The sequence below is a fragment of the Notechis scutatus genome, chromosome 1, assembly GCF_049901735.1.
Source record: "Notechis scutatus isolate UNSWTSFEM ecotype Mainland chromosome 1, rNotScu1.2, whole genome shotgun sequence".
NCBI lineage: Eukaryota > Metazoa > Chordata > Lepidosauria > Squamata > Elapidae > Notechis > Notechis scutatus.
Genome location: NC_142009.1, coordinates 39,149,187 through 39,177,113, shown reverse-complemented (window position 1 = coordinate 39,177,113; position 27,927 = coordinate 39,149,187). Strand labels below are relative to the sequence as shown.

At 37.4% G+C, this 27,927-nt stretch overlaps 2 protein-coding genes across 5 annotated transcripts in view; one reads left to right on the top strand and one right to left on the bottom strand.

Moving 5' to 3' along the window:
- The window catches only part of PUS10 (pseudouridine synthase 10), a 28,381-nt gene extending 17,699 nt beyond the window's left edge, over positions 1-10,682 (top strand). For 3 of the 4 annotated variants that reach the window (XR_015748808.1, XM_026676735.2, XM_026676734.2), the window contains exon 18: positions 105-1,690. Coding sequence is in view for 3 of the 4 variants with exons in the window: in XM_026676735.2 (XP_026532520.1) it covers positions 105-143 (39 nt within the window). In the remaining variant the exon portion in view is untranslated. Of the gene's footprint in view, positions 1-104; positions 1,691-10,059 lie in introns of those variants that run through there. The other variant, XM_087961282.1, reaches the window with a different exon arrangement.
- Positions 10,683-25,402: 14,720 nt separating this feature from the next.
- REL (REL proto-oncogene, NF-kB subunit) overlaps positions 25,403-27,927 on the bottom strand; it is a 53,942-nt gene continuing 51,417 nt past the window's right edge. Inside the window, exon 10 of the mRNA XM_026676733.2 lies at positions 25,403-26,537. Within this exon, the coding sequence (XP_026532518.1) occupies positions 25,735-26,537 (803 nt within the window). The 3' untranslated portion in view covers positions 25,403-25,734. The remainder of the gene's footprint in view (positions 26,538-27,927) is intronic.

Sequence of the window (27,927 nt, the reverse complement as noted above, 5' to 3'; positions counted from 1 at the left end):
ACCAAGTTTCATCATTTGTATTGAAGCCATTATCTAAGATTAAATATTTTGCAAACAAATGAGTTAGCTATGATTAAATTAATTTTCTTTCTTTCTTTCTGCAGTCCGTGGATGTTGACTGGCCACCAGCTCTAGATGATTAAGAAACAATTTTAATTTTCAAGAGGGAGGGAAAGACTTATCCACGGCAAGATTTAGAGCACTGTGGGAAATATTTTATAGGCTAGCTGGATGACTTTCCTGGATTTTTATAAACCAGTTTAGATCATGTTGATCTGCTCAAGATTGATTTGTTTTTAATTCAGGGGTTCCCAACTGCTGGGCCAGGGCCTAATGCCAGGCCGTGGTCTATTCGGAATTGGGCCCTGTGAGTGGCTGGCTGGAGCACATGAAGGGCGGGCTGGTGGGCACTTGCACAGGTGGACCCTGGCCCATTGCTCACACTGGCCCTGCTGCTTGTTCAAGGTTTACCTTCCCCCCCCCCAGCTGGGCCACCAAGTCGCAAAGGGAACCACTGTTTTAATTTTTAAAAATGTCTCAAATTGATTTACACACTTTAGACATAATGCATTTCATTTTAACCTCATTACCAATACACTATAAATTGGTACCTATACAGTACGGATACAGATTCTCAAACAGAGAATAATTTTGAATTTCTGTGCAAAGGGGAAGAGTAAAAAAAACAAAAACTTTAATGTTGCATGACAACTCTCAACAAGACATTTAAAAGCTTTTTAATAGGAAAAAAAAGAGCCCATTTTGTGTAACAGTACTTCTTGTTCAGTTCAGTTCAATTCCACATGTCCTTGTGCTTGCATGTCTTAAAGCAGCCCTCTCTTGCTAAGGGCTTTCCAGATGTGTGGGACAATTTGACTAGAATCCCCAGTCAGCACCATTATTGTTGCTGGGAATTTGGGAGTTCTACTCCCACTCGTCTGAAGAGAGGCCAGTTGGGCAAGGCTAACGTACATACACTATTGGAATCATTTTGATAAATTCAGCTACTTTTATCAGTTTTTCTTCTTATACTGCCAATAGAGCAGCACATAGAAGAAAGCAGCTCATTGAATATAGCAAAATTTAGGAATACTATTTATGCATAATAGAATTACAGATCCAAACCAGAAAAAAGCAATGAGATACCTATTAGAGCACCCTAATAATTCTTGTGGTTGAGCACTGTTGACTACTGAAATGTGCAAAGTTGCTGAGCTATCAGCATGCATTCCCAGTAAAAACATGTTGCTGATTTAGTCCTGTATAGGTTTAGTCAAGATGTATGGCTGGCGTTCCTGGGAAGGTGTCCCTGTGCATCATTAGAGGAAATAGTAAGCCTGATTGCATTCAGAGCAACTTATATCTGAGTAAATGGGATTCATTGTTTTCCCAATGATACATAGGATTGCTCACATGCATTCACACGCCAATATGGACACAGGCTTTAAAAAATACATCCCCCTGAAGGAAGATGTGTTTACCCTGTTCAGTATTATGCTAAAAGGCAGAACCAGTTCCATAAGACATTTTTTTGAGATTTTCAAGGAGCAATGCAAACATTGTTAAGTTTACAGCTGCCCCCAACCCCCAGATCATGTAAAGTATAAAGGAAGTTCTGATATGAAGTAAAGATTTTGAACCAAAAATGTCCAGAACTTTTATAAGAAAATAAATTGTTTTTCTTTCAAAACTTTGTTTGCTGTTGTGTGTCTGAGATGTATGCACATATTCATTAGTTGAAAATAAGCCATATAAATCAAGGCTTGAAAATTCATGAAATTAAAAAGAAACTTAAAAATGGCCTGTAAAGCAAAATCTTAGTTCATGGATTTTATCTGTACTCTATATCATTAGTCCTTAATTTACAAACGTAATAGAGCTTGTACATATCACCTCTTAATGCAACTCCTTTAAGCTACATTTTTGTAAACTACATTGCTGCGCTCCAGTGCAGGATTGCAATCTTGGAAAAAATACAAATTTTGTTTAAAAAGTTGCTGATTGAAGCACTACAGGTAGTCCTCAACTTACAACAGTCCATTTAGTGACCATTCAAAGTTACAACGGCCCTGAAAAAAAGTGACTTATGACCGCTCTTCACGCTTATAATCATTGCATCATCCTCATGGTCGTGTGATCAAAACTAGGCCTCTTGGCAACAGACTCGTATCTATGACCGTTTCAGTGTCCTAGGGTCATGTGGTCCCCTTTTGCCACCTTCTGACAATCAAGTCAATGAGGAAGTCCGATTCACTTAACAACCGTGTTACTGACTTAACGACCACAGTGATTAACAACTTAACAACTTGTTTCCCTTAGCAACATAAATTTTGGGCTCAATTGGCATCGTAAGTCGAGGATTACCTGTATTTTATTTTCAAACATGAAGCAATACATTGCCCTACTTAATACGGGTAGTCCTTGACTTACAGCAGTTCATTTAGTGGCCGTTCAAAGTTACAAAGTGGTCATGTGATGTACATTCAGGTGCTTGACAACCAACTCACATTTATAATGGTTGCAGTGTCCTGGAGTCATGCAATCACCTTTTACTGACTTAACAACCACAGTAATTCACTTAACAGATATGGAAAGAAAAGTCATAAAATGGGGCAAAACTCAGCAAATTTCTCATTAGCAACATAAATTTTGGGCTCAATTGTCATAAGTTGAGGACTACTTGTACACCTTATGGCAATCTTGAATCATGATTCAGTTTTATGAATTCAGTTTTATTTATGAATGTATGAATACAGATAACAGATAATCAGAGTTGGAAGGGGTGGTAGTTGCTGGTCCTCTGAACTACTCCAAATTTCCACTACCGGTTCAGAACTGGTCAGAACCTACTGAATGCCACCTCTGGTCTGCATTTGTTCCAATGATGCAACAACAGTAGGCATTCTAATATGGAGTAGACAAATAATAAAAAATTTTTAAACAAAACTTCTGGATTCAGAACCTCTCAAATAAACCTCTCAAACAAACCAAAGCTAAAGTACTCCACCCTACAAATCATGCCCTGATTTTGCTACCTCTCAGAGTCACTGATACAAGAGGAAAGAAAATCATATGATGAAAATGTTTTAGATTACAGATTATAGATAATCAGAATTGGAAGGGACCTTATAGGTCATCTAGTCCAGTGGCCCCCAACCTTTTTTGTGCCACGGCCCGGTACCGGCATCACAAAATGATCTGCGGCCCAGTACCGGCATCAGCATGCATGACAAGGCAAGGCGAGCCGAGCGACCGGCCAGCCAGCCATCCCCCGCTTCTCCCCGCCACCTTCAACTCCTCCTTTGTACCTTTGTCGATGGGCTTCGCTTCGGGACGGCTTCGGGACAGTCGGCTCGCCTTGCCTTGGGTGCTGAAAGAATCCTCGCACCTTAGTTTCGTTCGAAGCCCCCCCTCACTTCGATGAAACTAAGGTGCGAGGATTCCTTCAGGACCCAAACGCCGCTTTCCAACCGGAAAAGCTCACCCGGAAGCACTTTCTCGTCAAACAAGATGGCGGTGCCCAGCAAATCGGCGGCCCGGTAGGAAATTTTTCACGGACCGCAACCGGTCCGCGGCCCGGTGGTTGGGGACCCCTGATCTAATCCACCACCACCCGCCCAAGCGGGAGACCCTACACCATTTCTGACAAATGGCAGTCCAATCTCTTCTTGAAAGTCTCAAGTGATGGCACTCCCACAAGCTGTTCCATTGGTTGATTGTTCTCACTGTCAGAAAGTTTCTCGTTATTTCCAGGTTAAATCTCTCCTTGTTCAGTTTCCATCCATTATTCCTTGTCTGGCCTACAGGAGCTTTAGAAAATAGCTTGACCCTTTCCTCCCTGTGGCAGCCCCTCAAATATTGGAAGACCTCTATCATGTCTCCCCTGGTCCTTCTCTTTACTAGACTAGCCAAGCCCAGTTCCTGCAACCGTTCGTTGTATGTTTTAGCCTCCAGTCCCCTAATCATCCTGGTTGCTCTTCTCTACTTTTTCTAGAGTCTCAACATCTTTTTTATAATGTGGTGAACAAAACTGGATGCAGTACTCTAGGTGTGGTCTTACGAAGGCTTTATAGAGTAGTATTAGTACTTCCCTTGATCTTGATTGTATTCCTCTGTTAATACAATTTAGGATTGCATTAGCTTTTTCGGCTGCTGCTGCACACTTCTGGCTCATATTTAGCTGATTGTCCACTAGGACTCCAAGATCCCTCTCACAGTTACTGCTATTGAGCCTGGTTTCACCCAGTCTATATGTGTACTTTTGGTTTTTCTTGCCTAAGTATAGGACTTTACTTTTCTCTACATTGAATTTCATTTTGTTAGATACAGCCCAGAGTTCTAGTCTGTCAAGAACCATCTGGATCTTGATCCTATCTTCCTGGGTGTTAGCTATTCCTGCCAGCTTAGTATCATCTGCAAATTTGGTAAGTTCCCCTTCTATTCCCTCATCTAAGTCGTTAATGAAGATATTGAAGAGTACTGGGCCTAAGATGGAACCTTGTGGCACCCCACTGCTTACTTCCCTCCATGTAGACTTAGACCCATTAAGGACTACTCGTTGAGTGCGGTTTGCCAGCCAGTTGCGAGTCCATCTAGTGGTGGTACTATCTATTCCACTTTTTTCTAGCTTACTAAGAAGTAGGTTGTGGTCTACTTTGTCAAATGTTTTGCTGAAATCTAAATATATTATGTCCACAGTATTTTGCTGGTCTACTAATTTAGTCACTGTGTTAAAGAATGAAATAAGATTGGTTTGGCATGATCTGTTCTTAATAAACCCATGCTGACTGCTAGTTATTACTTTACTTGTTTCTAGATGTTGGCAGATCTGTTTTTTTAAATTATCTTTTCCAGTATCTTCCTGGGTATTGATGTTAGGCTGATTGGTCTATAGTTTCCTGGGTCTGTTTTTTTTCCTTTTTTGAAGATGGGAAACACATCAGCTCTTTTCCAGTCCTCTGGTAGTTCCCCGGTGCTCCAGGATTTTTGAAAGATATGGTACAGTAGTTCTGAGATGACCTCTGCCTGCTCCTTTAAAACTCTGGGGTGTAATCCATCAGGCCCTGGTGATTTGTGTTCATCAACATCAGACAGGTGTTGTCTTACTAATTTTTTTTTTGCTTATTTTAACTTTTATTTCTGGTCTGTCTTTTACAGTTATGTTTTTGGTGGGTTGAGCTATAGTTTCTTTTTGCGTGAAGACGGATGCAAAGAATGAATTAAGCAATTCTGCTTTCTCTCTGTTGCCTGTTACTTCCTTGCCGTCTTCTCTCTTTAGTGGACCGACTGTTTCCTCGATTTTTTTTCTTGTTATTTATATGTTGGAAGAAACTTTTTTTAAATTACCTTTGACTTTTGTTGCAAGCCTTTGTTTGTTCTGAGCCTTTGCTATCCTGACTTCATCTTTGCAGATTCTGCCTATCTGCTGATATTCTGCCTTAGTTGTATGTCCTTCTTTCCATTTTTTGTACATGTCCTTTTTTTCTTTCAATTTGCCAGAGAGATCTTTGTGCAGCCATGCTGGTTTCTTCTTGGATTTCTTGTTTTTCTTTCTCAGTGGTATTGTGCTGATCTGGGCTTCTATGGTCATACTTTTTAGAGTTTCCCAAGATTCTTGAGTTGTTTTCCCCTTTAGAATTTTCATCCATGTAAATTTTCCCAAGTTCTCTCTGAGTTTATTAAAATCAGCTCTTTTAAAACCCCAGACTCTGGTGTCATTATGTTCTGTTGCTTGTGTTTGTGTTATGTTGAATTCTAGTATGACATGGTCACTCTCACCCAAGGTTCCTGCAGTTTCAATTCCCTCTATCACTTCTTCTCTGTAAGAATTAAGTCCAGTATGGCTGTCCCTCTAGTTTCACCCTCTACCTTTTGGACAACAAAGTTGTCAGGTCGGTTGGTTAGGAACTTATTTGATTTCTCACTTGGTGCAGAATTAGTTTTCCAATTGATATCAGGATAATTGAAGTCTCCCATTACTACTGTTGTGTGTTTCCTGCATATGTTTGTTAGTTGGCTGGCAAATTCAGTTTTATGCAGCCTGCACATGAGGACACCTAAGGAGAAATTCATTTTTAAAACAATGTAGTGAAATCAGGGATGGGATGCTACAGACTCAGGTAGCCGATTGGAGATAGATAGATCTCTAAGTGAATCTGTGTTTCTGTGAGCAACTCAATCTGCCTGCCTGCTTTGCCTGCTTTTGGGTAAAAGTTGCTCTTTTTTTAATAAAAAAATCAATATTTACATAAATATTTATAATATTTATACACAAGCCATGACCACCAAGCCATGCCCAGTAAGCAAGCCACACCCACCCAGTCACATGACTACCAAGCCACACCCACAAATTAGGCCACACCCACAGAACCGATTAGGAAATTTGAATCCCACCCCTAAGTGAAATACATATAAAAAGAACCTCACTGGAAAAAGGGAAATGGGAAGCACAAATGAAACCAACTATCTTGCATATAAAATTTCAAACTGAAGTCAGTAGCCACAAATTATTGCCCAAATAAGATCACAAGCTGTAGATAGTCTCCATTAATATGCAGGATTAAACCATGAGGATATAAGTAAAATCTGATGCTCAAAAGATTGTAGACAATGTTCTGAAAAATAGTAATTTGTTCATTAAACAAGCAATAAAGTTCTAGAGACATAAGTAGAATTAGAATTACAATATAAGGGTGTTAGTAGAAGAATTAAAGATAAATTAATAGTAAACATGAATAGGTTAATAAGGCAGACAAATCCATTGAAAATAATATATGTATTTCAGAGATAGTTTAGAAAACCAAATTTATAGCATTTCTAATAAAGGTGTGTGGCTATTTTTGAAATAAGCAAGTTACAGCCAGTTTAGACTACTAAAACCAGGGATTATCCAATTTTTGAGAAATGAAGATTAGGAACTAATAACAAAATTGGGAATAATTTTAACTATGGGGAACAATTAAATACAAGTTTCAGTGGCATTTGAAGATGCTAAGTTTATGATGAAAAAATAAATACAAATATGGAAAAATGAAAAAAAGTTAATTGGCTTATGGTCAATTAGTAGTGTTAGGATTTAGTGTAAAAATCTACCTGGCTTTAAGTGCTAATCTGGATGTTGAAACTGCTATAGTTTATTTATTTATTTATATTAAATTTATGTATTTATATAAATTTACATTCTGAAGAAGGACGGGGGAAAGAAATTGTGTAGAATGAAATGTCAGTACAATAGCAAATATGAGAGTTTTGTATGGATGGAAAAAATCACCCTCCCCCACATTTTAGCTTTATATATAAATATATATAACTGTGTGTGTATACACACACGCACACACACATATATGGTATTCAGCTTTATTCGGGTATTTTCCCACATCATTATAGTTGTGCTTTTAAAGTTGTAGTAACGTGATGATGGCAGATGAGATTCTGCCGAAACGGTGCTACAACTTTAAAAGCACAACTATAATGACGTGGGAAAATACCCGAACAAAGTTGAATACCATATATATATATATATGTATGTATGTATGTATGTATGTATGTATGTATGTATGTATATATATATATATTGCGGGTACTTACATGTATGTTATTCAGCTTTGTTCGGGTAGTTTCCCACGTCATTGTAGTTGTGCTTTTAAAGTTGTAGCAACGTTTCGGCAGAATCTCATCTGCCATCATCAGGCTTCTGTACTTCCGAACTCGTCAGACGAACACAATACAGAAGCCTGATGATGGCAGATGAGATTCTGCCGAAACGTTGCTACAACTTTAAAAGTACAACTACCCGTGTAAGATTAAGAGTATCTTGGCCACGTTTCGGTGAGGTCCCACTCGCCATCCTCGGGGTGGTGCTTTCGGCTTCATGCCAGTGCAAGCAGTGTGTGATCGGAGCTGCCGTCTCACTATAAATACTGGTGGTGGGGGCTGGTGTGCTGGGCTGGTTGGCTGCGCTGCTGCCTCTTGATTGTTTGATGGAGTTGATGTTGATATAATGGGCTGTGTGATGGCCTTGTGAGTTTTGTTGTGGAGATATCCTGGATCTTGTGCTGTAATCTCCTGGGTCATTTGTTTTGTAGTGATCTTTTTTCCATTACCCTCTTGTGTTTTAATGGCTTGGATAATGGGTTGTGTGTTGGGCTTGTGAGTTCTTTTGTTGTGGTATCCTGGGTCCTGCGTTGTAATCTCCTGGGTCGTTTGTGTTTTGATCTCTTTTCCATTAGCCTCCTGTGTAGTAACAGCTTGGGTAATGGGTTGTGTGATGACCTTGTGAGATTTGTTGCTGTGGTATCCTTGGTCTTGTGCTGTGATATCCTGGGCCATTTGCTGTGTTGCAACTTCTTGAGTTCTTGTGGTATAATTTCTTGGGTTTTCTGATGTGATATCCTGAGCGGGTGGCTGTGATACAGCATTCTGGGTTTTAGTCTGGCTTCAAGTTTGGGGTCTGGGTCTGTGTTCTTGGCGTGTGTCAGCTTGTTTGGTTTTGGGGTCGGGGGTTGCGACAGCTGGTGAAGCAGCCGTGGTCTGTTTTCTGGATGGTGGTTGTCCATCATTTATAGGATGGGCTTGGGCCTGGGTCTGATGAGGGGGATTGGCGGTGGTGTCCCATGTTGTTTTGGGTCTGGTGTTGGTTTTCATGCCTGGGACTCGTTTGTTGGTGAGGGCTAGCTTCCAGATGTCTGGTAGGCGGGAGGTATCGTCCCGTCTATTCATGCTATGGGGGTGTTTATCTCGATGGCTTCCCTGATTATTCTCTTGCTGGAATGTTCAGTGTTGGATATTAATTTGGTTCCTTCTTAATTAATTTCATGTCATGTGGCTTTAAGGTGCTGGAAGAGGGAGGAAGTATTTTCTTCTCTTCTGACTGCGTTTTTGTGTTCTGCGATGCGTGCATTTATTCTCCTGTTGGTTTGTCCAATGTATGTGGCTGGGCAATTGTTGCATGGTATTTCATAAACTCCTTGGTTTTCTAGCTGGATCTTGTCTTTGGGGTTTCTTAGTATGTTGGTTATTTTTGGGTCAGTGCCGAAGGCTGTCCTGATATTGTGTTTGTGGAGAATTTTTAATAGACATGAATAGACAGGACGATACCTCCCGCCTACCAGACATACACACACACACACACACACACACACACACCAAATTTCAATAGACATCTGCACATGTTTCTTACTAAACATAACTTGGCAGTGTGTAGCCAATAACATTGTTAAAAACAATATGACAACCATTAAAACAAAATAACAAAACAAAGCTAAATAATCTCTCCATGGTTTTTCTAAACTATGAATTTGTTATACCTCTTCCCTTCCCTTAACCTAACCCTAACCTCTTCCCTAACTCCAGTTTTATGGAGGTATGTTAAAAAAAAACCCCAAATAAGAGAATAAAATCAACAAATCAGCTCGCTCAAATATCTCATCTTTTTAGAATTATTCCATAATTTAAAATATTGGGTTAAGATGACAATGCTATACAGTTCCTGCTTCTGCTTCCAAAAGTCCCTCAGTAGAAATTAAGTTGTATGAAGCTCATATTTTATTATGGATTTGTAGTGACACTTCCTCTAGCCACTGATTGCCTGGGCATTTCAAGGCAACCTTCAGCAGAGTGGAGGCATCTAGACAGAAAATTAGTCGTGTAGCTCCAATTGTACCCTCCCAATAATGTCTATTATCTAGAAGCAACATGATTGGGAGAAAGTTAGTCATAGCGATGTATGGTATACTTTTGACAGGAAATACATTTCCACTATGGGCCAAGATATCTGGTTAGAGAGATACTTATTTGCCAAGCATAGATCAATTCTTTTTATTTCCTCTAAGTAGTACTTGGGACTTGAATTAGAGATACTGATCATCATTGTACCCAAGGTGCGTATTAGGGCACATGCCTTCATCATGATTTAATAAGCTTACTTGATGAGAAAGTTGTAGAAACTCAACAAATGCTTTTTTTAGTTTTCAAATGACCTAGTAAAGTCTTGATGAAGATTCTGAACATTGTCTCACCTCATGGTAAATCCAGTTTTTCTTGTTCTTTACCACTTGGTAGGCATCTGAAGAACTTTTTATCCAGGAGATTGAGGACGCATTTACTTGAACACATGCTTTTGTGACCATGGTTACAGACCAGCAAATGTATGTTGTAATATTTGTTTGGGGATTCTCATTTACCCACACCTAACAAAAAACAGTTATTGTACAATATCTAATTTCAGAATAGTTGACCGTATCTATAGGATGTGAAAAGAGCCTGTAGATGTCACTCTAGATCTGTTTTCTACTACAAGGATAATTACCAACTATAGGTACTGTAAGAAGAGACAGCCTAAAATCAGGAGTCTAGTTTTCATACTAACAGGTTTTATTAAAAGGCTCAAACTTTTATATACTACTACAGCTTGAGAATGACATCCTGCCCTTACAGAGGAGGTTTTACATGACTTCATCTTCTCCCACCTGGTTTATGCTGTGTAAAACAGAAATTCCCCCCTCACCCAAAACCACACACAAAGGATTGAGTGGGTGGAAATCATGTAAAACCTCCTCTGGTTTTATGAGGGCAGAATCTATAATAAGATCTGTAGCAAACTTGTCTGACAGCATAAGAAAAGAATATGGACTGCATTTATCAAAAGTAGGCTCAAATATAAAGAAAACTATAGGTCCCTTAGAGCAGGGATCCCCAACCTTTTTGACGCCGTGGCCCGGTACCGGCATCAGCTGGGCGCCGCGCGGTACCGGCATCAACTGGGCGCCGCCATCTTTTCGTCAAAAGATGGCGGCATTAGCGCTCCGGTGAGCTTTTTCGGGTAGAAATGGCTTTCTACCCGAAAAGCTCACGAGTGTGGCGCCGCCATCTTTTTGATGAAAAGGCTTCCGTGAGCTTTCTACCCGGAAAAGCTCACCGGAAGCACTTTTTTACCAAAAAAAGATGGCGGCGCCCAGCAACCAGCGGCCCGGTAAGAGTTGTTCTGCAGACCGGTATCGGTCCGTGGACCAGCGGTTGGGGACCCCTGCCTTAGAGCCCAGAAGGATAAAGATTACCCCACTATGATCCTACTTAAACACATTCCCAATTCAGCTGCAAGTTTCCTTTTGATATTCTGCCTTAGTTGTATGTCCTTCTTTCCATTTTTTGTACTTGTCCTTTTTTTCTTTCAATTTGCCAGAGAGATCTTTGTGCAGCCATGCTGGTTTCTTCTTGGGACCTTCTTCTTGGGGAAGGTCTTTGGCTCCTTAAGACTGGTGTGATTTTGAAAGGCTGATTTTCCACGCCAAATGTATATTGAACTGGGCAGTGGGTCACATCTGATGAATTAAATGATCTCTCACAATTCTAACAGACTTTCCCCCTAACCTGAAGTTAACCAATGGTATTAACATTCCTTGACAACTGCAATTCCCCCCAAGCACAACATAAGCCTTCCTCTTGTCCTCAGCCTGCAAGTGAATCAAACTTAAGATGTTTTAAGCTGAACAATTTTAAAGACAGGTAGTCCTCGACTTATGACAATTGAGCCCAAAATTTATGTTAAGTGAGACATTTTAAAGTGAATTTTGCCTCATTTTACAAACTTCCTGTCCACTGTTGTTAAGTGAATAACTGCAGGTATTAAATTAGAATGAGAGTTGTTGAGTGAATCTGGTTTGCCCATTGATAGTGCTTGTCAGAAAGTTGCAAAAGATGATCACAATACTTCAGGACACTGTAACCACCATAAAAGTGAGTCAATTGCCAAAAGTCTGAATTTTGTTCATGTGACCATGGAAATGCTGCATAAGTGTGAAAAACAGCAATAAGTCACTTTTTTCAATGAATGGTTGTGTGATGAAGACTACCTATATTTTATGCATTCTGGTCTATATAGTGAAGCCCCTTCTCTGTCTTCCTTGCCTGGTTTTTCCAAAACTGTAACCATGAAGATATAAATGAAATGTCTTCTAATTTTTCAGGAAGATATTGGGTCACTTATTGCTGACTAATTTGTCTGGTTTATAATTCAGGTAATCCTTCAGAGTTTGTCAATTTCACTCTTTTCATTGTTAGTTATGGGCATAGTGTAATAAAAAAGAGATAAGAGATAATATATTTGACTGCAATGGAGGGGTAGGCTTTTAGAGTTCTTTCTCTCTATTGCACACACCCCAAAATCAATCATTTGCTCCATGTGGAGGGGATTCAAAGACAGCTGCTCTATATTCAGCTTCACAAATATTTCTATAACTTTGGCTTAATTGGCTTAACACCTGAGATATTTAGAGGGAAGTGGCTTGAGGTGGTAATGAATGCAAGCTAGGCGTTCCTCAAACTCAATACAGTCACTCTTCATCCAGGTCCAATACTCCCCTGTTGTTCTGGCATCACTCAGTTGCACATCAATTTACCCATTTTCTGAATCAGCGTGCTGGGTGAAATAAATTATGTGAGAAGGCAGGAATTAAATATACAGGCTGTCTGTCTAAGCAGAGACTGTTCCAAAGCTCTCTTTGGCTCATCTTCCTTGACCAGGAGCAATATTGTTATGCGATATTATTTATCTCTTTCAGGGAAGAGGAAAAGAACATCTTAGTGACCTCTGGTAACTGTTTCTACATTTATTTATTGAGGGTAGCTTGTCTTCCTGAGATTTTCAAACTAGTTTTTCTCTCTCCCTTTTCTTACCCTCTCTTTCTCTTTAGCCACCCTGGAAATTATAATCAATATAGATTCTGTTGACTCTTTTCATCCCAAGTGGATAAATGTTAAGACATATCTTAAAACACTCCTGCTTGGAATCTGATTGTTTGCCTTATGCTCACTAATGAAACAATTTGCTGTCCTGAACTTAGTTTGGCCAACCAGAATTGCCCAATTAGTGTTACATTGTATCATCAGTGGTGTTAATTGGGAGGTGTTTGTCTCAGTGGCTGGTGATATGTTGAAAAAGGAAGCAAAGCTAGAGGATTCAACCAATCATTTTGTTTATCATGATGTTCATATATAATCAGGACTTGGAGACCTCCAAAGTCTCTTGCAACTGTGATTCTATTTGTGATTCTATTTGTGATTCAGGACATTACCATTCATCAGTGACTCAAAGCAGATATAAGGGAGGAAGAATAGGGTTGGTCAACTAGGACAACAAATTTTATACTGATGCTTGCCCATCTACTCAAGCAGGAGTGTTAGTGAAGGGGAAATACCCTATGACTAACCAGCAGACCCATAACTAATTTTTCCCTCTCCTATAAAATGGGATAAACAAAGCAACAGTTGCATGACAAAAACATTTAACATTATCTTGGTTACTACTTGAACTGTAAGGAAAGGTTTTTGAAGGGAAATGGATGGATGATACTTATCATCTATCAGCTGAATGGCACTATGCAGTTCTTTCACTTTTTCCTTCAGAACAGATGTTTTATGAAAACAAGAACAGTAACTTACAAATAGAGGGAATGATCACGTGATCCTTTTACAACATTCTGACACTCACCCACAATTCTGCAATAAAGGCCTCACTTTCATTCCTTTGATTATTCTTTATTCCCTAGAATTTTCTCCATCTTGGTGCCTACTGCTACGTTGACCAACAGTTCCCTTGTCTCCAGATAGATAACTGAACACGACAGGATAAACCTATCAGGAAGGTTCCCCTAATGAAATGATTGAACTTCCTTCTGTGACTCAGTTCAGTTCTCATCCTTTTTTCAGACATCAGCTAGTAATTCCACCAAAGCCCAACTAGTAATCTATATTATAACATTTGAAACAAGAATCTGTACTATAACATTTGAAACAAGAATCTGTACTCTTAAATTGCAGATTGCCCTCCTAACAAATCTATTCTCCATCCAGATCTTTTATTTTATTTTTTACTATATATTCCTGCAAGCTTCTGATGTTGAATAGTTGTAATGGAAGGATGGAATGGCTTTGAGGGACAGAAGGAAGAGATGTTACCAAGACAAGACTCAAAATAAAAGAAACCTGAGTCGGGGCAGATCTGTAACCTGAGAAAATGTCTCAGATAAGACTTTCCCTAGTTCTCATAAAGGGACTGAGGGAGAAGAGGAATGCATTTAAACTTGCAAGGTTCTATTATTATCTTAATAAATGTTCTATTGGCCTGCATGCCTTTGGCTTCCTGGTCTGTCTGCTTTAAAGAATTGACAGTAATTACACTGAGCTAATTATCTTCAGTAAACTTTATTGTTGCTTGCTACATTTCCTTTTTTCTTCGTGTGTTTTAAAATAAAATTTGATTGTATTGATGATGCTCTTTTAAAAGCTGCTTTGATTGTATTACCAGAAAAGTAAGAAATAGTGATTGCAAATAGGCTGTTTTGACCCAGAGGCTTTCCACACATTGAAGGGATTGTAATTTTCACTGACTTTCCCTCCTTCCTTTGCAATTTTATACATTCTTCTGCCTATGTTATCCTGAAGCATCTTCAATCCCTCCAAACAGTTTTGGAAACCACAGAGGGTTAGGGCGTTATTAGCGGGTAGCATCTGCTTTCATGATTAGAGCTCAGTGGACATTTAGATTAGGGACAATAATAAAATAGTCAACCAAATCTTTTTGGCAAAATGATTTTATTTATTTACATTTGTTAAAACAAAAAGAAATTGCCATACATTTTCAACTTTAACAGACAATTACCAGCATGAGAAATTTAAGCTTTAAAATACACGAACATTATTTAGATTAATGACCTGATTGAATGGATACAAATTCTTGTTTGTTGATTTGTAAAACTTATGCCCTGCCTTTTCTGGAAGACTATGCACAAAATTCTCTTCTTGAATTCTGGGTTTAGAGACCATGACGGACATAAGATCACTCTGCAAACTTCCATGGTTATGGGTGGCCATTAGTCTGAGTTTCAGAGCTCGGTATTTTAACCACTATGCTACCTTTCCTTTTAGTATTACTAAAACCCCAGAATTTTTATCAGCTCTTTGTGTGAAACATTCATCTGAATCTAGCATGAACTGAAATACTACTTGGATCACCATAACATTGGACAAAGATCTCATCTTGAGCAAATGAGGCCAAACTACTTAAAGCCAGTGGTGGGATTCAAATTTTTTAACAACTGGTTCTGTGGGCATGGCTAAGTTGGCGGGCGTGGCTTGGTGGTCATGTTATTGGCTGGATGTGGCCAGTTCAGTATCACTCACATCGAGGCACTCATCTCCTCGCCTGGCCTCTCATGACTGTGGGGATGCTGCAACAGTCGTAAGTGTGAAAAATGGACATAAGTCACTTTTTTCAGTGCCACTGTAACTTTGAATGGTCACTCCACACAAGCAAAATACCAGCAAAGGAAGGGGAAAAAAACCAGAGAAGTTCCTGAGACAGGAAGTCTAGTCTTGCCAAGAATATAATAAGAGTTAACGGAGAGGCAGTTTCTGTAAGCAACACCAGAATGTTTCCTTCCTGCCTTCCTTACAGGATTAGGCCAGTAATTTCTTCTAACAACTGGTTCTCCGAACTGCTTAGAATGTTAACAACTAGCGAATAGGTGCAAACTGGTAGAATCCCACCCCTGCTTAAAGCTGTCCATCACACCTGTTCTTGAAAAGTGTTTTAGATACAATTACTGTATTCAAAAAACAACTGTTTTCCATTCTCAGCAGTGCTGGACCTACACATGCTTAGTCCCAGCTTTGCCTATGTGATCAAGACCTACTCCTAGCACTAGAGTAAGAGAACGAATGGTCCTTGTCCCAGGGATCCAATATCCATTCCAATGCCTTGTTATCACTGTAGAGCAGTTGGCAACACTGGGGAATCAACTTGATTCCTATTTTATTTGAGCTCAGATATATTGATTTTCATTAACTGGCAGTATGTTGTCAATTACTTATACTTCAATATGTCTATTTGTATGCCAAACACAATCAATTTACCTCAGAAAACTATGATTTATATCATAAAGGAACAAAATCATAACTCGGGTCCAATCATGCTTACGTGTATTTTAAAACAATGGAAAAAGCACATTGATGCCATTCATAAATTATAAAGCACATATGTATTTTGTACATGCAACTGAATATAATGTTCAATCAGAATTCATCCTTGTTTTTGCAACTTCTGTCTATACCAAATGGCTGTATAATGTTCTGGACTATAAACGCCATCAGAATAGCTAAATGGGGATTATGGGACTATATCTAGAGCATTATAGGATGGGAAAGTTGCTTTAGAAATATCATTAAAACAAAGAAGATATTTTATATCTTGAGATTGTGACCAGTGCAAACATATACTAATTCATCTAATTTTATAAACACTTCACAAAGAAAAAAAATCTCTCACAGTGCAAAGAAAATTGAAAGGAGTGAGAAAAAGCTTGGTCACTAGTATATTTTCAATATTGATTGAATTAATTCAAAAATATATATTTTTTGAAAAATAGCACTCCACATTAGTTATAAGTCATTTCCTCAATGTGAGAACTCTGAAAATTTAAATTCTAAAAATTATTTCAATGCTTTTTAAGGCTGTATTTTTTTTAAATATTCACAATGACATAGTCATTACCATTACTGAAATACAGATTTGCCTAAATGCAAACCTGGTTTAAGACTGTTTATTGTAGTGCTAGTGCAAAATTTCTCGAGAACGTTCGAGCTAATGAGGATGATGCCAAGAAGCTTGCTGACTTTAAACAGAACAACGAACGAGCTCTTTGTATAATTGGACTAACACTGAGTGACCAGCAGCTAGTCCATATTCATGGAGAAGAGTCTGCTGCTAGGTGTTGGGAGAATTTGAAGAGGATTTATGTTCGTGACAGTGTAGGTGCACACATACATCTTACACGTAAACTGTTTAGAACACGTCTTCTGAAAGGTGGAGATATGTTAGCTCATTTAAACTTCATGAAAAGAACTTTTCAAGAGCTACATGAAAAAGAACTGATATTTTCGGAGCTGCATCAAGTTTACATCATTCTTTCCTCATTGGATGAAAGTTATGATGATTATGTATCTTCACTGGAAGTCCTGCCCAGAGATAAACTGACATTGACTGACATAACTGGAAGGTTGTTAGAAGAAGCAAGAAGACGGCTGGATAGGGACCAACTGAGGAAGGAACAACCACAAGAAGAGGATTTGTCTTCAACTGCCTATACTGTTCGGAAATGTTTTTCTTGTGGGGCTAGGGGACATATAGCTAAATTCTGTAAGAAGAGAAAACAACAGAATACTGGCAAACACCAGAAGGCTAAGAAGAATGTTAGTTTGGCTATGTCTAGCAATTCAACTGTAAACCATGATTTGTGGGTTGTTGATAGTGGAGCATCACAATGTATTACTAAAGATAGAAACAGGTTTGTAAAGATGTCCACAAGTAAACAACATGTATCATTGGCAAATGGATGGAAGATGAAAGCATCAGGTGAAGGCACTGCATATTGTTCTTGTATAAACGAACATTTAACTATGTTATATGTACCTAAACTGAAATTTAATTTGTTATCAGTAAGGGCTTTAGTTAATATTGGTTATGTAGTAACCTTTAGGGGAGATAACTGTATAATAGAGAAAGAGGGTAAAAGTGTTACGGCTACTTTAGAGAATGATTTATATGTAATACATGATGATCAGTTGAAGATGGCTAACTCAGTTTACAACAATGTTAAGCCACATGATGAATGTATACATTTACTACATAGACGTCTAGGGCACATTAATTTCAAAATGCTCAAACAAACTGTTGAATTGTCAGAGGGAGTATAATTGAAACCCTGTAGCAAGTATTTACACTGTAATGCTTGTAGTCAAGAAAAGAGTAAGGTTACTCCAGCAAACAGACTAAATGGGTTTAAGACCAAAGAACCTTTAGAGGTTGTGTTTGCTGACATAATTGGTCATAAGAAACCAAGTTTAGGAGGTGCCTGTTATATTTTGAGTATTATGGACCATTACTCACGATACGGTTTCTGCTATCTTATGAAAAACAAAACAGAAACATTCCAACATTTCTTTAACTGGCTAAGGTTTGCTGAGAAAAAAATGAAAAGTAAAATAATTACTTTAGTAACTGATAATGGAACTGAATTTGTTAACAAAAGATTCCAAAATATGTTGAAATTGGCTGGTGTTGAGCATAAACGTTCTGCACCTTACAGACCACAACATAACTTATTTATAGAACGAAGAGGGCAAACATTACAAGCCATGGCTTGCACTATGTTATCTGATTCAGGTTTACCTGAAACACTGTGGGATGAAGCCATAATGTGTAGTAACCATGTTTTAAACAATGTAGTTAATACAACAACTGGTGAATTGCCATTCACTTGTTGGCATGGCAGAAAGCCAAATTTAAGTTACCTACACACATTTGGAGCTCCAGCATGGGTGCATATTCCCTCACAAGTAAGACTGAAAGGGCAACAAAGAGCTAAGAAGGTATTTTTTGTGGGTTATGAGGCCAACCATTTAGATTTTGGGATCAAGGCACAGCTCATGTTTATTGTAGTGCTAGTGCAAAATTTCTCGAGCACGTTGGGTGGGATAAACTGGAACAGGAATCCAGCAATGATATTATTATTGACACCCAAATAGTCCCTAAAGATAAAATCAGTAAACCACAAATAGCCATTAAAGAGGAAGAGGAAGAACAGGAGGAAGTAGGAGAACAGGCACAGGAAGAAATAGAAGAACAGGAGCAGGTTGGCACAGGAAAGTCCACCAGTAAGCCCTGTATTACCAAGACGTTCAACCTGAGTTACACGACCACCTGATAGATATCAGGCTAGTGTTGTATGCCAAGTGAATACAGTTCCAAGTAATTACAGTGAACTGAAAATGTATCCTGCTAAGGATCAGGCTGCTTGGCAGAAAGCAATGGATAAGGAACTAGAATCTTTAAAAAGACTGGAGGTATATGAAAATGTTAAGTTACCACCAGGTAAACATGCCATAGGATGTAAATGGATATATAAACTAAAGACAGGTGTAGATGGGACTGTTACCCATAAAGCCAGGTTAGTAGCACAAGGGTTTAATCAGACAGCAAATGACTATGATGAGGTGTTTGCACCTAGTCTGAAGGCTACTACATTAAGGGCAGCATTAGTGTGGGCAGCTAAAGAGAAATACATTGTAAATCATTTGGATGTAGAGACAGCTTATCTGCATGCACCATTGCAACACACTATATATTTAAAGAAACCTTTAGGTCTCAAAAATGATAATACTGATAAAACAACTGATTGCTGGAAACTGAAAAAGAGTCGTTATGGTTTGAAGCAATCAGGATATGAGTGGAACCAATATATAGTTAAAGAATTAATTAAGATAGGTTTTGTAGCTGGCATGGCCGATCCATGTTTGTTTAAAAGAGAAAGTAATGGTGTAGTGTCATTATTGTTATTATTTATTGATGACATAGCATTAATCACAAAAACTGAACAAGAAGCTACTGAGATAATTTCACTATTGAAAAAGAAATTTAAGATAAAACAATTAGGAGAAATCAAACAATATCTTGGTTTAAAGATAGATAGAACTAGGGGAGGATACAAGATCTCACAAGCTGATAAAATTAACCAATTACTAAAAAGTTTTAAAATGGAACTTTGTAAACCGGCTAAAACACCAATGAGCCTGGAGTTTAGCCATAGTGATGTTCAAAGTCCTATTTTTGATAAGAACATTTATCAGTCTTTGATTGGTAGTTTATCTTATCTCAGCAATTGGTCAGGGCCAGATATTGCATACCGTGTTAATCAATTAGCGAGATTTAACACTGAGCCAACTGAAAGGCACTGGCAAGCTGCTAAACGTGTGTTAAGATACCTGAAACAAACAATGCATTATGCATTGTATCTGGAGCCAAAAGATGAACTGAATTTGACTGCATATGCTGATGCAAGTTTTGCTACAGACATAAATACACGAAAATCTACATCGGGTACTGCTGTATTATTGGGAAAAGCATTGATTGGATGGAGATCTATTAGACAGAAACATCTAAGTTTTTCAACAATGGAGGCTGAATTCTCATGTTTGTCTTTATTATGTACAGATTTAGTTTTGTATAAGCAATTATTGATTGATATGGGAATTGATGTAACAGATCCTATTGTTATTTATGAAGATAACCAATCAGCAATACAGATGGCTTCAAATATTGCTATTAAAACAAGAACGAAACACACAGATTTAAGATATTTAAATGTGAGACAATGTGTGCAAAGTAAGATGATTAAGCTAGAATACTGTATGTCAGAAAACAATATAGCAGATCATTTTACAAAGGCCCAAGGCTCTATAAAGCATAAGGCATGCTGTGAAGATTATGGACTTAGAATGTAAGGTTGTATATATTATCTTACCCAAAAGGGGAGAATGTTAGGAATATAAGTCACCTAACAGGTATTTGGGTTAGAAATATATAAACCAGGATAAACATTTTAATACTGTCTCTTTAAGGGAATGCAAGAGCATGCAATTGGGTGTGGTTTCTCAAACGGCCATAAGATGGAGCCAGAAACCTGGCTTGTTTAGTCTTAGTCTGAGTCTCAGAAGAGAGTGTGAGTATATCTCTGTTTCCTTCTGTTGGAAAATATTGCCGTTGCTCCATTTCTTCTAATTGACTGATATTACTGGATTTAATGTAAGTCTGATACTGAACTGTTTTTGACACTGGAATTTGATATTTGGATTATCCCGGGATTGAAAAACTGACTGATTTTACCTGTGAATGACTTTTGGACTGCTTATTTTGGACTTTGCTTAAACCTTTCTGGAAGTAAAAACCTACATTTACTGTACAGTGTATCTGTGTGCTCTGTGTGTATTATTCCAACACTACTCTCTATACGTCTCCCTGTATGCGCTCATTCTCCTAACGGGGAATTACCTCAACAAGTGCTTAAATCAATTTTGGGAATGCAAAGAAGCTAAAAACATAGAAAAGTAATATTGGATAAATGAATTTAACTATATTTCATATCAGAGATGTTTCATATAAGAGAAACGGCTAACAAGCCTTGCAATCCCATTAATTTCTTTTCTTGGAAATGTCCCATTGCAACTTATTTCTAGAGCCCTGTGGTTACAATGACAACCCAATATACTTGTCTTCCTCTCTGAATGCACATGGCAACATGTACAATGAAAAGAACCTTAATCAATTAAACATGAGAGGTTCACTTAATTAAGGACACCTTATATACATGTGTTGTATATGCATAAAACTAATGCTGAAATTTCATGCATATCCATTTGTAAAGCAACTTCAATAAATTCAGTGGGACTTTCTCTAAGACAGTCTATACAAGAGAGCAGTGTAAATATTGCAACTTCAATAACATTATCAATTTGAATGCTTGCAGATAAAAGTAATTTGCTATGTTCTAAATAGATCATGAATCAAACGTTTCAAACTGTTACTTACTTTTTGATCACATGGCAGTGCTTTACCCAAACACTTAATCCCTAATTTCTAGTATGCTTCAATGTTGTCTTTGTAATAATCTCATGTCAATTCTTTCATGTCAAAAGTTGTATTATTCCCAGCATTATTGTAATATCTGGGATAGGTCTCAATAATATAAATGCGGTACTGTACTGGAAAGGCTTATGCGTGTAGATTTTATATTTACATATTTTGCATTAAGCAAGGATCAAAAAGCTGTTGCAAACAGAAACTGTTGCTGTCAGCACAAAAGGGTAAAAAGGCAGATTTGGTCCTTTCTTTAACCTCCCAAGTAGCACATCTCTGTCAGCAGCAGATCTGTCACATACAGTGCCACTATTCCAATATTAATTACTCTATTTAGCAACTTTTTTGTTGCTCCGAACAATGTTTTGTTTCCTCTTGTCCTCAAGCCTAATACTGAAGATCCTAGGACTTCTCTCAAAGATGCTTTTTCAAAAGGCAACTGGACTTCCTTAGTTTTTCCTTCAAGATGTTTCACTTCTCATCTAAGAAGCTTCATCAATTCTGATTGGATGATGGGGGAGGAATGGAAGGATTAGTTCTCACAGAACTAATCCTTCCATTCCCCTGCTCCCAAATCCACTATCCAGTCAGAAGTGATGAAGCTTCCTGGATGAGAAGCAAAATGTCTTCAAGGAAAAACAAAGAACAGTTGATTTTCAAAAAAAGCACCTTTGAAATGATCATGACCTGGATGATTGATAATCTCCATAGACATCCTAGGACTTGGATCTTCTTAGCTGCAATAGATGCACTTGTAAGGATATGAATATACCCTATTCTGAGATAGGGTATATTCATATCAGATAATAAACTGGAGATAGAGGCACAATCTTGGCAAAAATAATAGCAACAATCAACTGGTAATTTTAGAAGCCAGGTTTGATGATAATATGGAGTCTCTAATAAACTTGAATATGCATCTTCCATATAAATTCTAACTTGCTTCCTACCCAGGGCCAAGATAAAAACACTGTTTCCAATTACACAGCAGAGTAATGCAGATGAAGCATGGATAATCTCCAAACTCAGAATTTTGGTCAAGTATCTTTACTGACACAGGATCAGATATATATAAGGTTGTTCAACATAGTGAGTGGTTTCACATAGTTGCTTTTCAACAGCAACATTGGAAAAGGGTGAAAACACAAAAATGGCACATACAAATAGTCCTTGACTTACAACAATTGGGACCAGAATTTTGGTTGCAAAATGACGTAGTTATTAAGTGAGTTATCATGTGACCAGATCCAATTTTATGACCATATCACTGTTGTTAAATGAATCATACATTCAGTAAGCAAATTTGCCTTCCCCAACTGACTGTACTTGTCTGAAGAGGGCTGGGCAGGTCACAAATTGTGATCACATAACCTCAACAGACGGCATCCATTGGAAATTTGAAGCAATTGCAGTTGAATTGTGATAACATGACTGTAGGAGTGGTGTAACTGTCATAATTTCAAGGAGGAAATTTATACAAGGATTTAAAGCAATTTACACTTTACAGCAAGGAAGGGTCATTATTAATGGAGACTTAATTTTCAGTAATTGTTTAATAATTCATAATCCTGAATAATTATTAATGATTATGAATAATCTTTAATAATTAATAATTCTGTAATTGTAAGTAATTTTTAAATTGAGACTTTGGAAAAAGTTCACAGAAGAGCAACTAAGATGATTCAGGGCCTGGAGACAAAAACACATGAAGAATGGTTGCTGGAATTGGGTATGGCCAGTCCAGAGAAAAGAAGAACTAGGGGTGACATGAGAGCAGTATTCCAGTATTTCTAAAACATCAGAAGGCAAAACAAGAAACAATGGATGGAAACTACTCAAGGAGAGAAGCAACCTGGAATTAAGGAGAAACTTCCTATCAGTGAGGACACTTAACAGCTTGCCTTCAGAAGTTGTAGGTGCTTCATCACTGGAGGTTTTTAAGAAAAGACTGGATAGCCACCTACCGAAATGATATAGGGTCTCCTGCTTGAACAGGGGGTTGGTCACTAGAAGACCTCCAAGGTCCTTTCCAGGTCTATTCTAATTGATTGAATTAAACCATGTGAAATTCAAAACAACATGAGACAAGGATATCCCTTATCTCCTTTATTGCTTATATTACATTCTGAAAAGAGATATTAGACATGCTGAGAAAGTAGACATAAAATTATAAAGGGGGTTTATCAACTGGAAGCTTTTGCTGTTGATTGAGTTATATTTCTGTAAGACTCAAAAACTGATACATAATATTTGAAGAAATTAAATGACTTTGGAGCTTTGGTGGATTTAAAAAAATGAACACAAAACAAAAGATTATGAAATATTGACAAGAAAATCAGGTGGAGAAAAATGTTAAATATCTTGGAGTTACATTGACAAATACAAACCCTAAATTATTTCAAAGCAATTTTGTACCTGTGTAGAATCAAAAAAGATCTATTAAGATGGGATAGTTTACAGTTATCCATGTTGGGTAGAATCTCAGTAATTAAGATGATGGTTTTACCAGAGATGTTATTTTTATTTCAGACTTTACTGATATTGACAACAGATACTCCATTTGAACAATGACAAAAAGACATTTCTAAATTTGTATGGCAAGGAAAGAGACCAAGAATTATATATAAACTACTGCAAAATACTAAAGAAAGAGGAAGTTTGGGTTTACCAGATTTGAAATTTTACTTTGATATATGCTGTTTGGTTTGGATGAAAGAATGGGTGACTCTTCAAAAATAAAAAATTACTTGAATTAAAGGCCATGAACTAAGATTTGGAAGGCACGCCTACTTATGACATGACAAAGTTAAAATGTTGATTTTAAGAATCACTTTGTAAGATATGCTAGATCCAAAGATTTGAAACAAATATAAAACAAGGTTCTCTACAAAGGTACCTTTTTCGACCAGGAAGTCTTCTTCAGAAAAGAAACCAGACTGGTGGACCTATGGACAAATAATACTTTTTAATCAAGTTGAACCTACCCATAAATCTAAAAAAGAGTGGGAGTCAGAAGGATTTGTCTGTCAGTGATTTACATTTTTAGAACTGAAAGAAAGGTTTAAATTAGACTTAAAAATTTATGGGTTTGATTGTGTAAAAAATGAATTTGAAATTGTACTGTGTGTTAAGGATGAACATGTTATTGCCAAGTTCTATAAATTGCTATTGAAACTGAATTTGGAGAATGAATATGTGATGTATTGCTTGATTCAATGGGCAAAGAATTTTGAGTATAATATAATGCTTACTTGAACAATGGGAAAACATATGGACAAAGGGTTTAAAATGTACATTAAATTATAATTTAAAGGATAAAATTTATAAAATGAGATATCAATAGTATTTAACACCCAATAAATGATCAAAGATATACAAAGATATTTCAAATGTATGTTGGAAATGTAAATGCAAAGAAGGAACATTTTACCATCTTTGGTGGATTTGTGATAAAGCAAAGTAGTATTGGAGTAAAATTTATTTTTTAATTCTGAAGATTGTTAAAATAAAAATAAAAATTAAACTAGATATTTTTCTTTTGGGCTTAATAGACAAAGAATTTGAAAAAAATTCTAGAACCTTGCTGTTTTTTATGTTGAATCCTTTATGCACAAAAATTGAGAGATACTTTAATTCTAATGGATAAATAGCTGGAAAAACTGGTGAAACTAGCAGAGATGGCTAAATTGACTGCTCTAATCAAAGAAAAGAATACATCCCACTTTGTTTTTACTTGGAAACTACTTCTGGATTTTGTGCTAGAAAAAAAATTGAAACTCTGACTTTGGGTTTTGCTGATTACATAACTTTTGTTATAAAAATGGCTGGTACAAGTTAAGTATGCAAAAGTAAAAAAAAGTTGAGGATGTAATGTTATTATATTATTCTACTATGCTAAAAGAGTTGGAAGTCAACATTTTTCTTTCTTTCCCCCTCTCTACTCTACACTTCTTTCTCTTCCCTTCCCTCTTTTCCCACTTTCAGTTGTCTTTTATAGTTTGATAAATTTAATACAAGTATTAAAAAAATAATTTCAAGGATGGGTAGTTACTTTTTCAGGGGCTGTCATAACTTCAACCCATCATTAAACAAACAGTCTTAAGTCAAGAACTAGTGGCTGTATGCAACATTTGAAGTAGCTTTGGTCTACTATAAAATTACTCCATTCTACAAAATGTTGACATTTGGTTCTGATTTTGGTGAGCACCAAGGTCCATATTGCATTTAACGCAAAGTAAAAAAATCCAAAACATTATTTTTTAAAAAAATTAAAGTATGCTATCAAAATTGCTTCCAATGGAATGTAGGAACTCATCATCTTGGGTGCTGCAAGTATCAAAATTTGATATATTTATCATGTTTGAATTGCCAGGAAATCCTGATTCATTAAGGTTAGCCATATATTGAAAAGTTGGTGTCTCAAAAATATTGGACATAGAGGTCAAAGATAAGCTAGAAGTGGTTACTGGTGATATGGCAGGAGGCAGCAATGGTTGGACTTTCTTCCTGTGGTTGCTTGGATTTAAATCTTGAACAAAAGATGACTTTTCCAGGTTAACATCTGAGCATCTGGAGTCTTCCATCTCCATGCTAATGCCATTGGACACTGCAGCATTTTCTGGATGAATAGACTGGCTGTCAAGAGTGCTGGAGACATTCTGCATATCTTGCTGAGACACTGATGGCGAAGGTGATGATGACGACATTGTTGACTCATGATCATTCATTGTTCCAAGGAACCCGTGATAAATGTTTCCCTCTTTCTGACTGGCCCAGTTCAGACACTTTTCCTGTCCAAGACATGGAGAGCTACCATTCTGCATTGTAGGATGCAACGTATCACCCAAGTTTCTATGTTGCAGCAAAACACTTAGAGGTGAAACAGAAGAATGCCAGCAAGATGGCAGAACCCCATCCTGCTTAACGGACTCTGTCATTTGAAAAGGTGGACCAGGATGTCCATTGGAACTTAAGTGGTTTAAAGGAGGTGAATAATATGCCTGCAAGGAAGGAATGCTTCCTTTCTGCAGTGGGATGGCTGTTTCAATCGGTGAGCAATATATATTTGGTTCTGTGAAAAAAAAGTCATCATTGATTAGAAAAGTCTTATGGCAACAATTCTTGAACATTTTCCGCACTATCTTTATACTTTACATTCTTTATACTTTACATATACATTATATTCTTTATACACTATCTTTATACTTTACATTTATAACTTTCTTTATACTTTACATAAATGACCTTTGTGATCATATTAAAAGCAACAGCATTCTCTTCGCTGATGATGTAAAACTATTCAACATCACTGACAATGCTGCTACCCTTCAGAAAGACCTTAACCATGTGTCAGAATGGTCAAACAAGTGGCAACTTCATATCTTAAACAACAAATGCTCTGTCTTACATATCGGCAAAAAATATATATCAGAAAATAAAATACAAGCTGGACGGACATGACCTTGTAGACAACCCTCACTCTTTCAAGGACTTTGGAGTACTCATCTTCCCATATATTCCAGAGTTAGAGTGCAAACTGTATTATACTTTATCAGACTATCTAGCAAAGTATTGTTGGCACTAGAACTATTTTTTTCTATTCCAAGTTGGAGATGCTACAAACTGAACCCGGAAGTTCTTGTATGCAGGGTTTTGACAGTTCACCATGAGGACACAAAAAGGTCTCCTTGAAAATCCATCACCATTACACACATCAAATACTCTGGGCCATACAGCTGTATTCTACTTAATCTGGTAGCCTAGCCTACATTCTTATAATTCCAAGCCAGTGTAGACATGGCAGTTTATAACTACGGTATAAGAACTGTAATCCAATATATCTGGAGGCTACTAATTCAGGAGAAGACTCCTGTACAGCATTCATTCTACCTTTGTTCTCCTTAATATATGACAACAAATTAATGGAAAAAAGATGTGGATTCCCTGAAGCAGATTTTTTAATTTTTAATTTTTATTTGTCCCCTGCCTTTTAATCCAGAATGATCCCAATGGTAAGGATTCTTAGTTCATGGGAACTAAAAATCATATACAACCTGATGTATATTCTGTCCATCAGTAATGAATAGAGATGTGTAGAACATTCCATGCATGACTTTTCTGATCCAGACATAAATGGTTTAATGGAGTTAGGGTTATACAAAAAGCCAAGGAGACCAGTGGCCAAAATGGGGCAAGGAGAGAGGAAATGAAAAAACACGCAGAAAATCAGGGAACAAGGGGATCAGAGGGACTGAAAGCATTAGGAAAATTGGGGTAGTGAGTTTGAGGCAAATTCAGTTTGGGACAGCAGTAGCTGAAAAAAGGAGGAAAAGTGGTGGGAAAATTGAGACAAGGATAGATACATGGAAGAAACTTTGTGAAGGTGGCTGGCCATATAAATTTGATAAATAAAGAAATAAAATAAATTAGCATGTGAAGAAGAAGGAAGGTGGGATATGCTG